The sequence below is a fragment of the Sturnira hondurensis genome, unplaced genomic scaffold (assembly GCF_014824575.4).
Source record: "Sturnira hondurensis isolate 20B ecotype Veracruz unplaced genomic scaffold, ASM1482457v3 Scaffold0009125, whole genome shotgun sequence".
NCBI classification, from domain to species: Eukaryota; Metazoa; Chordata; class Mammalia; order Chiroptera; family Phyllostomidae; genus Sturnira; species Sturnira hondurensis.
This window is the reverse complement of record NW_028081756.1, coordinates 1,431,462-1,443,384: the sequence shown is the minus strand read 5'-3', so window position 1 is coordinate 1,443,384 and position 11,923 is coordinate 1,431,462. Positions and strand designations below refer to the sequence as shown.

The following is an 11,923-nucleotide window of genomic DNA, read 5'->3' as shown; positions in this document are numbered from 1 at the left end:
GACAGCTGCTCTCTTATATGGTTACCAAGACTAGGTTGAGGCACTGAAGCAAATTTCCTTTTTAAGATAAAGTTTCTCCAGTGATTTGAAACATCAGAAAAGCAAGACTAGATACACCAGAAAACCAGGGCAATAGATTAGGCTACTTATAAAATCCCAATCTAAGAAACTTACCCTAGTACTATCCTTGTTATCCCAAGCCACAGGACATTTTAAAACTGCCCTGAAAAACTTTTTACTACAAATTCAGATTTTTCAATAGAAACACTCAATTTCATAGTTTTATACCACTTTTTTATTTAAAATATTATAACCAATGAACATACTAGATAACATTGTTTACATTCCAGTGGTGCATGTTTAATGAGTAGGGCATGAATGATTAAAAACCACAATAATTATCTCAGCATTCCCTACCAAGTGCCCAGTTTTGTTTTGACTAGAGAGGAGAGGGAACAGACCACAGGGGAGAGGAATGAAGAAAGAATGGCATCATATAGGGAGGAAAGCAAATGTCGATTATCATACTTAAGTTTTCAGGCTTTAAAACCTGCTGAATAGGATAAATTGTAATGAGAAAATAGATGTCACAGTCCAGGTAGACAGCTAGTTCAATTTAAATTCATCATTCAGCTAAAAGATTAAGAGCTTCTCAAAAATATACCAAATATCGGGCCTACAAAAGTAATTTATTTCTTCGTAAAATTTACTAAGATTTATTCCTTTTGTAAAATGTAAAGAATGGACTGATATCACGAGCAGGTTTCTACTTACAAAACAGACACTAATAATGTCCAACAAACACATCTAACACAATTTGCCAAGATATACAGTGGAAGATTTTACACGTGAGTGTCTCTTACTGATGCAAGGTATGCGTTTTACATACTTACTGGTACTGTGTCAACATTGGCTATAAAGTATTTTATACACATTTATAATCACACTCAGTAAAGATCTAACAGCAAGGGCAACAGCTTGGGAAAGCATAGAAAATTAGTGTGAGGTAGTTCAATACAAGCCAAGTTTAATTTGTAAGTTACTGTGAGAATAAAAGGTTGTGCAAAACTAATCCACAGGTAATATTTCTTAAAAGTTTCAGTAATGCAGAGAACCTAAGCCAGAAATGGCCAGGACGTGTTACTCTTACTAGACTCTCCTTAAGAGCACTTGACTAAGAGCAGTTAGTTTGAAATTAGGACTTGTTTTCTAATCATACCCCAAACTATACATTTCTGCTTCAATGCCCTTTACCTCTTCAACTTTCTTGCTATTAAGGAAAAATCAGTTTCCCCTGATTCAGAAAAAAACCTAAGAGAGATCAGTAGAAACACAATCTACACTAAAATGTAAAGGTTACAGGATCAACATTTAAGACAGCTGCTAATGCAGAATAGTGGTGTTTGGTTTTTCTACCAGTTAGAGAAGTTTACTGGGGTCATGGGGCTTCATGCAGTCACTCTACAGCTAATATGTGACTAATAAACAAACACTCACAGACAAACTACAACAGTGTTTTTGAAAACAGACTATGCTTTACCTCAAAATGTGCAAGGCTTGTGCCTAGGCAACACTGAGGAGTTAAGTCTTCACATGCGTAGCACATACTGGCTGATCGTGTATACCAAGTCTTATTTATAACCCCGAAACTTGCCTGCAGCTGATTTTACTATCAGACATTGATGTCTATTCACCTCCATCGTTTTAGACAACATGGCAGGATTAGCATGGAACAGAGTAACAAGGACTTACAGGAAAAGTTTGCTGCTTTACAAGCAATCAAGCTTCTCCACATTGTCAAAGGGCTTGTGTGGCAGTTTCACATAACAGGCTGGCATTTCTCTAGGAGTCTCGTGTGAATGCACTGTGCCTTAACCAACGTGGAAGGGTACACACCAGGAAGAACCAGCAGCCAAGAATATGTGACAAAATGAGAACTGTTCAGCAAACAGTACGAAAAGAGTTGAGATGCAATCCCAACAACCCAATCATTTTACAATTGGTCACTATACATTAGAGGGTAACAGAATAATAACCAGGAGGAAGTATGTAGAAAGAATTAGAATTAGTGTCTGTTTCCTAACCTATAAAGTTGAGTAACAGACCTTGGTCAAAGTAATTTTCCAACAGTAAGATGATGGGTACATTAAATGTATAAAGTTGAAAACTAAAGTTTATAAGAAAGGTGGTTTTACATTAAGTACTTCCTGACAGAAATCTTATTTGTAATTTCTCTTAAAACACAAATGTTTAAGATACTTTAAAGGTTCAAAAAGTTTTCCAAATAAACATGTATATGTTTAGCTTAACAAATTTAAGAGGAATAGTTGTATTTAGATATTGCATGTTAAACCTAGGGCACACAACATTTAACAGACTTTGTTTTCAGGACAGAGTTTAAGTATTTTTTTATCTACATTAACTAATAAGAGTTCATTTTCTCTGAATCAACTGAAACATGCTGGTTGGCAAGTGGGAGCTGGCATTTACAACAAATGATACAGTAAGAACACTTGGTTTTCCTTGCTTAACCAAAATCTGTATCAATAAAGATGGCTTACTAGCAATCAAACATAAAATATGGGGAGCTTCTGAATGCATGTCAGTTATTAAAGTGCAACTGCAAAATGATCTATCCTAGAAAACAGAGCTAATTAACTGTAAAACTAACATAAACTAATAACACACTTATGCTCAGATTCCTCTGTATATCTAATCCTGTTTCTACAAATCAAAATGTTACAGTCTCAACACTCTAATTTGCTTAATGAACTTACTATACCATGTTGTATGAGCAGAAAAGGGATTGATACAAAGGTTGGCAACTTTGAGACAGGAAATCATGACTTTTAAATCAACAAAAACAAACTTGCTGTTTTAAAGCATATAAAAAGGCTAATGTATTTAATCCTAAATATTGCACATTAACAACAATCTAAAATACTTTACTCAAAAGGAATTTTGCACTAAATACACAAATAACATGCCAAGCCAACTTTCAGACGCCACATGCTGAGCCACACCAGTTCTTGCTCTTGTTGGCCTTTAATTCCAATGAGCTTTCTGCCTAGAACCCAGTCACTGATTTAAGTATGCATTTCCCAGTTCATGACATGTAATCTCTCTTGTTCCAAATATAACAAAAGGTGCCTGGGGGATTACAGACAATGCATTTCAGAGATGAGACTTCAATGACATTTTACTTAAGAAAAATTCAGTTACATAGAAATAATTCTGCAGATATAAAATGTAAACAGTTAACATCCACTCGTCAGGAGCAGCACCGTTCTTACACTACTCAACATCCACAGTGTGTGTTTTACTGAAAATCAGGTATTAAAAAAATGACTTAGACTAAATAATCACCATTTATGCCTGCTCTGCTCAGTGTGAAGAAACAGTCCTAGGAAAATGATACCTTATATATGGCTGTGTGCTACTATTTTCTGATGAACAGTATATTGCTCATTTGATACATTACCTACAAATATCTAGTAGGCTTTGGAACCTCCCAGCTTGCAAAAACATGATTATTCTACAGGTAGAATCAAATGGCCAGAAACACCAAAACTGGTGCTCAACTGACTGGACCTTCTAATAGGAAACCAAAAAAGTCCAAGGGCTTGAGGCTGCAGGGAATAGAAAGACCAGATCATCACTGGGACCTACAGCCTGAGTAGATTAACTCAGTGTGTACAAAAACAGGCTCATAGCTAGTAGAAGTGAACCATGTCTTTATTTGCATTGAAATGTATTATTCATGAAGTATCCTCTTGACTTTATGTGATCATAAGCTTCGAGCATGCCACAGATATGCAGAAAACACCATCTTCTTTTTACTTCACATTTGTTAGGTATGGTTGGGGGAAGAGAAGGGTGGTGGTAGATGCCCAGCATTTTCAAAGACATGCTCTGAGTTATTCTGTCATTTAGATGATGGGGCTTTTGCCAAAATTCTTGTAGGACTGTACACCAATTGTTGTAACTAAATTAGGTTTGGCAAGTAGCAAATCTGGAGGTTCTTTTTAAAAAAACATGTTCATCATTTACAGTAGTTATTCCTGAATATAAGTGGCTACAAGTTATTCCCTCTCACTCTTCTGTGATTATTTCATTGATAAGCACATAACCCTGAAGGACAGCATCATGAACAAAACATTTGAAATAATTTCAAATTTAAAAAAACTATAAAAATCTTAAATAATTCATGATATAGGCAAGTCACCACATAATAGTTGCTTTGATAAACAAAATCTTACAAATTCAGTAAAAAAATCAGCAGCATAAGATAAAGCAAATATGCAAAAATTTTAAACCATGATAAAATAATTAGGTTTACATTATACAGTTAATTACAGCAAAAATATAATACGTTCTGTCGCTGTTTTAAAACACAACTTAAGTTTTAAATTACATCACTTGAAATTAAAAAACATAAACTACTTTACTACAAAATGAATTCTACATTTTTGAAATCACTCAAAATAAGACCACTGACTTACTTTTAGTTTTCAAAGTAGTTCTATCAATGACTAAACGACTCCCCATCCCACCCACCCTGCCCCCACCCCCCAAGGCCCAAGTAGTCATCTACAGCAGCCCAGAGGTCCCGCTGAGGCTTCTAGACTGCTGTCTGTATCTGAGGCCAAAGTTGGATCTGTTGACATTGAAGACACATCATTGACAGACGATGATGACGATGGATGCTGAGAGCCATTGATCACTGCTGCACCTGTGCTATGAGAAACAAAAGAGCAAATCAGTTGCAGACAGAGTTGCAGACCCAGCTACTTCCATTGTACTGGCTACCTCCAGTGGTAACTTTTCTCTAGGCTTTAAAAGGCTCACTAAAAATAATCACAGTGATATTCAACACAACACTACTTTACAAAGGCTTTTTATTGCAATTTATGAGGTGAGAACTCTGAAAATATCTGGAAACCTAGAGTCCTGTCCTTTCCACAGATTTGTTTTTCAGTTCAAGACAAAAATCATGAAGTCCAAGCCACATTTAGAAATGGGCTACAGGTTGTGTGTGAATAATACTGACAATACATACAAAACTATCTGTGTTTTATTTTGTTGGATAGAGGATCTTAAAGCTATATATGATTCAAAAGGGTAAAAACTACTGCCCTAATAAAAATTGATTTACGATATTCTCACTGTAAAAGTCCAAACAATACTTCTGGTACACCTTGTTTTAAAATGAAAGCCAGGACAAAGACAGAAATCATTTCCACTGAAAGGGTACTTAGTTCAACTACCCCAATTTACATAGGTTACATGGCTTGCCTCGATCAATCAAGCACCCTAGTTAGGTAAACTCTGGTCATGTAATTTCCATTTTATTTTTTAATATATTTTATTGATTATACCATTACAGTTGTTCTATTTCCTTCATTCCCCTCTACCCTGCACACCCCCTCCCCCACCACCCCCCCTTTAGTTTATGACCACGTCTCAAGTTCTTTAGATTCTATATTTCCCATACTATTCTTGCCCTCCCCCCTATTTTTTACCTACTGTCTATGCTACTTATTTCCTGTATCTTCCTCCGCTTCTCCTCCTCCCACTCCCGTTGCTAACCCTCCATGTGTTCTTCATTTTTACGGTTCCGCTCCTGATCCAGCTGTCCTCTTGGTTTGCTTTTGTTTTAGGTGTGGTTGTTAGTAACTATGAGTTTGCTGCCCTTTCACTGTTCATATTTTTTATCTTCTTTTTCTTAGGGAAGTCCCTTTAACATTTCATATAATAAGGGCTTGGTGATGATCAACTCCTTGAATTTGATCTTATCTTGAGAAGCACTTTACCTGCCCTTTGATTCTAAATGAAAGCTTTGCTGGATAGAGCAGTCCTGGATGTAGGTCTTTGGATTTCATGACTTGGAATACTTCCTTCCAGTGCCTTCTTCCCTGTAAGGTCTCTTTTGAGAAATCCGCTGACAGTCTGATGGGAACTCCTTTGTAGGTGACTGTCCCCTTATCTCTTGCTGCTTCTAGGATTCTCTCCTTCATTTTAGTCTTGGCTAATGTAATTATGATGTGCCTTGGTGTGTTCCTTCTTGGGTCCAACTTGTTTGGGACTCTCTGAGCTTCCTGAATTTCCTGGAAGTCTATTTCCTTTGCCAGGCTGGGGAAGCTCTCCTTTATTATTTGTTCAAATAAGTTTTCCACTCACGGCTGTTCCTCTTCCCCTTCTGGTACCCCTATAATTCAGATGCTGGAACATTTAAAGATGCCCTGGCGGTTCCTAATCCTCTCATTTTTTTGAATTCTTGTAACTTCACTTTTTCCTGTTTGGTCATTTCTTTCTTCCTTCTGGTCCATTCCATTGATTTGAGTCCCAGTTTCCTTTCCATCACTATTGGTTTCCTGTGTATTTCCCTTTACTTCAACTAGTTTAGCCTTCATATGTTCCTCTAATTTGTGGCTAAAATCAACCAGTTCTGTGAGCATCCTGATCACCAGTGTCTTAAACTGTGCATCTGAGAGGTTCGCTATTTCCTGGTCACTTAGCGTTATCGGCTCTGGGGCTTTGAGTTCTTCTTGAGCCATAATGTTTTGGTCTTTCGCACCTGTTATGTATGAGGGGCGGAGCCCTAGGTGTTCACCAGGGCGGGGCGACCCAGTCACTGGGTTGTAACGCTGTATATAGGGGCGGGGCCAAAGGAAAGCAATGGCGGGCACCGTCTGCTGCCTCCTGCAGCCACCTCGGGCTGTGCAATTCGTCCCAATGCTGGTGAATGTGTGACCACGGTCAGCTGCTCCTGGGTTCAGTGCTGGGGGCTGTGCAGTCCATCTCATTTCTCACTCCCGCCGTCCTGAGCCCTCAGTGGGTCCATCCGACGCTACCCCAGATGCCTGGGGTTGGGGGATCTTTCCTGCCTGACCCTGCTCCGCTGCTGGCTCCGCCCCTCTTACTGGTCTGGTAGAAAGGTTCATTGTTGTTGGACTTCCGTATAGTTCAATTTTCTGTTCTTTGTCTGCGTCTTTGTTCTCCAAGCCTTTGTTGTATTCAAACTTGGATGTGGAAGAAGGCACAGTGTTTCCACCTACGCCTCCATCTTGGCGGAAGTCCATGTGATTTCCATTTTAATAAATACTTGATAAATGAAAATACAGATTAAACATGTAAAGTTGGGGAAGACTGTTTCCTTTACCAAAAACATAACCTAAGAATTCTTGAATTAAAAAAAAAAAAGTAGTACAGGCAAGTCTCCTTTTAGGGCGTGTCACTTAATTGTGCTTCACGGGCACAGCATTTTTTTTTGATATATTTTACTGATTATGCTATTGCAGTTTTTACACCCCCCTTTATCTGCCCCCTGCCCTGCTCCCCCCACCCAGTTCAAAGAACATGTAAGTTCTTTGAATTGTTTCCTATACCTTTCTTAACTTCTTCCTATTTTATGCCTGTCAGTTATGCTTCTTATTCCCTGTACCTTTCCCTTCCTATTCCTCCCCTTCCCCTCCCCACTGAAAACCCTCCACATGATGTCCATTTCTGATTCTGTTTCTGTTGTACTTGTTCGCTTAATTTTTGTTTTGCTTTTCTTTTTTTTTTAGGTTCAATTGCTGATAGTTGTTAAGTTTGTTATTTTACTGCTCATAGTTTTTGATCTTCGATTTCTTAGGTCCCTTTAATATTTCATATAATAAGGACTTGGTGATGAACCCCTTTAACTTGACCGTATCTAGGAAGCACTTTATCTGCCCTTCCATTCTAAATGTTAGCTTTGCTGGAAAGAGTAATCTTGGATGGAGGTTCTTGCCTTTCATGATTTAAAATACCTTCTCCATTCCCCTCTTGCCTACAAGGTTTCTTTTGAGAAATCAGCTGATAGTCTTATGGGCACTCCTTTGTAGGTAACTCTCTCCTTTACTCTTGCTGCTTCTAAGATTCTCTCTTTATTTGAGTTCAACTTCTTTGGGACTCTGTGGGCTTCCTGGATTTCTTAGAAGTGTCTTTCCTTTGCAAGAGTGGAGAAGTTTTCCTTCATTATTTGTTCAAATAAGTTTTCAATTTCTTGCCCTTGTTCCTCTCCTTTTGGTACCCCTGTAATTCAGATACTGGAATGTTTAAAGTTGTCCCAGAGGTTCCTAAGCATCTCTTCATTTTTTTGAATTCTTGTTTCTTCATTCTGTTCTGGTTGGATGTTTATTTCTTCCTTTTGTTCCAAATTACTGATTTGAGTCCCAGTTTCTTCTCTGTCCCTGTTGGTTCCCTGAATATTTTGCTTTATTTCACTTTGGGTATCCTTCATTTGTTCTTTCATTTTGCAATCAAGCTCAATCAGTTCTGTGAGCATTTTGGTTGCCAGGGCTTTGAACTCTTCATCAGATAGGTTAGCTTCCCCATTGCTTAGCTCTCTTTCTGGAGTTTTGCTCTGTTCTTTCATTTGGGCCATATTTCCTCATCTCGGTGCACCTGTTAAATTGTAAAGGGGTGGGGCCTTATCTATTCACCAGGGCAGGGCAACCCTCTGCTGTGTTGTGGCACTGTGGGGGAAGGGTCAGAGAGGGAACAATGCAGCTCGCTTGCTCAGCTCTAGCCCCATTTTCCAATGAATTCTTGTTTGAGACTGGGTTTCTCTCTCTATGGGAACTCCTGCTATACTCCACAGTCAGCCCTGAGTCTTAGGTTTCCCTTTCAGTCAGCCCAGCCTGTGAAGTCTGTCGCCTTGCCATGGGATCTATCCATCTTCCTGCCTAACCATCTTCCTCATCTCCCTCCTACCGGGTCTGGTTGACTGTTTCTTTAATTCCTTGGTTGTCGTAGTTCCACGTAGTTTGATTTTCTGGTACTTCTGGTTGTTTACTGATTTTAGATTGATTGTTATCCTCCTTTTGGTTGTGCGAGGAAGAAAATGATTTCCACCTACACCTCCACCTTGACCAGAACTCCACATTTATTTAAAAATTAAAAAAATTAAGCTCAGTGGATTGAGCACAGGCCTACGAACCACATGATTGCGGTTCGATTCCCAGTCAGGCCACATGCCTGGGTTGCAGGCCAGTTCCCGGCGGAGGACTCACGAGAGGCAACCATACATTGATGTTTCTCTCCTTCTCTCCTTTCCTTCCTCTCTAAAGACAAATACATAAAACCTTTTAAAAAAAATTAAAAAAAAAATTATTTTATTGTTGTTCAATTACAGTTGTCTGAATTTTCTCGCCATCCCTCTCCCCTCATCCAAACCCACCTCCCTCCCTTGCTTTCACCCACCCCCTTGGTGCATTTTTTTAAAAACAATCTTAAGTCAAGACCTTCCACTTGCAAAACAATTACAACTTGCTTTTTAGGATGCTGTCTTTGTTCCAGTGGTCTGCTACCAAACCAGCACTATCTCTGAGGTATACCAGTACTTAACTTACAGATAAATTTTCTCAAGGTCAGGAAGGGGGAGGAAATGATATCGGGGGATTGGGAATGTGTTACAAAAGGTGATTCATATAGTAGGTAAGAACTTACAAACTTCATGATCTCTAAATAAGGGTCCTTCCAAATTTCAGTATATCAAGTAATGCAAGTTATACAAAAGTTCCTAAGAACACATTTATGGAATAAAAGCAATGGTTTACAAAATGAGCAGTAATAAAAATTCTAGGAGTGAGTTTCAGGCACCCATCAATGCTAAAAACTAAGCAGGTTGAAAATCACTGTCCAAAACCCATAATCTTGGTGTTTGAAATTATCCCTCCATTCTGTCTAATGACAAGTAATAAAAGCTTAAATATGAAAGGTCCTCTAAGAGCGTGTCTTCAAATGCAACAAGGAAATAGCCAGAAAAACAGGATTAGGTAAATCTTGAGCATGTTGGGGAGAAGACTGGGAGGCAAAAAGGAATGGAACCACAGGAGACAGAGCAGGCGATTAGAGGTGCAATGAGAAAAAAGAAAGCAGACCGAGCACTTCAGGTCTTGATAGGAGAGAAGAAAAGCAGAAATGTGATAACCCAAGAAAGATCCATTAGGTTCCACACTAAGAGTGCAAGGAAAATACTATACTTTTTAAAAAGTTCAATCCAGCCCTGGCTGGCGTAACTCAGTGGATTGAGTGCAGGCCTGCGAACCAGACGATCACGGTTCGATTCCCAGTCAGGGCACATGCCTGGGTTGCAGGCCGGTTCCCTGCAGGCTAACTCCCAGCAGGGGACACACAAAAGGCAAGCATACATTGATATTTCTCTCCCTCTCTCCTTCCCTTCCCCTCTGAAGATAAGTAAAAATAAAATCTAAAAAAAAATAAAAATAAAAAAATAAAAAGTTCAATCCATATGACATTATTGGATATGTCTGCTGTGAGTGAGGAGTATTCAAATACCATGGCTAGCTTCAAAGACTTGTACTGAAGCATTCAATTCATAATAGGATTCCACCATATATACTTTTCTACGCCTCTATTTTTAAATCAAAATTCCCTAATTTGATAATGTTTCATTTAAAAAAATCAAGTAGAAATGGTATTGTGATTATCTGATATTTTGACATCAAAGACTGTTCCTTCTATCTTTGTATACATATAAGAATAGAATATTTTTATAACAGCTTTATTAATATTCTTCTCTGTAAGTTATGAGAATTCAGAGGACATCCAGAAACCTCAAAGCCTGTCTTTTCCATTGACTTTTCTTGTAACCACAGTCAAGTGCTGTCTAGGATCCAAATTTTTCACTTATAAATTAAGAACAAATACAATTGCTCTATTTCATGAGATTAAATTTACTCAAACATTCAACACGATGTGCCACTCAGTAGGACAGTACGCTACAGGGTATTCAGTTATATGACTACTGTTTATCAATACAAAGCTAATTAATTAACTCTGCTATTACAGCATTTATGATACAGCTTTGTTATGACTAAATTTTAAGTAAAAGCCATCAAAATAAATTTATATTTTCAACAAGATCTATATTATAATTTGGAAAACTACATTTCTGATCAAGGACTTAATGAAACAAAAAAATTTTAAACTTTAAAATATATAACCAAAAATGTCACAGGAAGCTACAAAAATTATTTAAACAAATATGTTTACAGTACAACAAATGGGAGTCTGAAACTAGAGTTGAAATTTTTACCCATAAACAGATACAGTATCTTTTTTCTTAGAATTTAGGAGAGTGTTTGAGGAATAAATAGCATAGTGTTACTCAAATTCAAGACCTATCTGCTGAAACACTAACCAACTTTCAAAGATCAGCTCAACTTCCAACTCTTCTATGAAACTGTCGTAACTTCTGGGGCCAGAAAAGAAGTCACTGTTCCCATCCAGAGGACACATAGGATGCTGGGAAACCACGCCATCTGAAGTTACCGATAAACATGGCTTCAAATATTAACTTTTCTATACAAAAGATTTGTAACCTTATGTCATTTCATTTTTCTGAATTTTAGTTCCCTCATCTGTAAAGTGCACATAATGATCCCTCCTTTGGGGTCCTGAAGGTGAAATGAAATAAAGTACATAAACTATCAGAGTTTGTTATACAGCTATGTACTTAACATGTAAATGCTGCCTGCCATTTAATTTTTCCCCTCAATTCTTTATGCTTTTACAAGTACTAAAATTAAATATGAGCTTATGATAAAAAGAAAATGTTTAACTCTTGTAAACGAGTTTCTTCTTAGAGAAAGAGCACTTTCTAATGGTAATTTTAAATGTTACTGCCTTAGTTCAACAAATCAAAAACACCAACAGGAGAAAGAGGGTAACTTGGTATCACTTGTAACAGTTTTTTATTTTAGATTTTATTTTATTATTTATTTTTAGACAGAGGGGGAAGGCGGGGAGGAAGAGAAACATCAATGTGTAGTTGCCTCTCAAGCGCCCCCTACTGGAGAACCTGGCCTGCAACCCAGGCATGTGCCCTGACTGGGAATCCAACCAGCGATCCTTTGGTTCACAGGCCAGTGCT

General features: G+C 38.0%; 1 protein-coding gene across 4 annotated transcripts in view; it reads right to left on the bottom strand.

The window, feature by feature from the left end:
- Positions 1 to 447: 447 nt before the first annotated feature.
- Positions 448 to 11,923, bottom strand: part of MAPK8 (mitogen-activated protein kinase 8) — a 118,243-nt gene continuing 106,767 nt past the window's right edge. For 3 of the 4 annotated variants that reach the window (XM_037056664.1, XM_037056665.1, XM_037056663.1), the window contains one exon: positions 448 to 4,732. In XM_037056664.1, coding sequence (XP_036912559.1) covers positions 4,587 to 4,732 — 146 coding nt within the window. In that variant the 3' untranslated portion in view covers positions 448 to 4,586. Of the gene's footprint in view, positions 4,738 to 11,923 lie in introns of all 4 variants that reach the window. The other variant, XM_037056666.1, reaches the window with a different exon arrangement.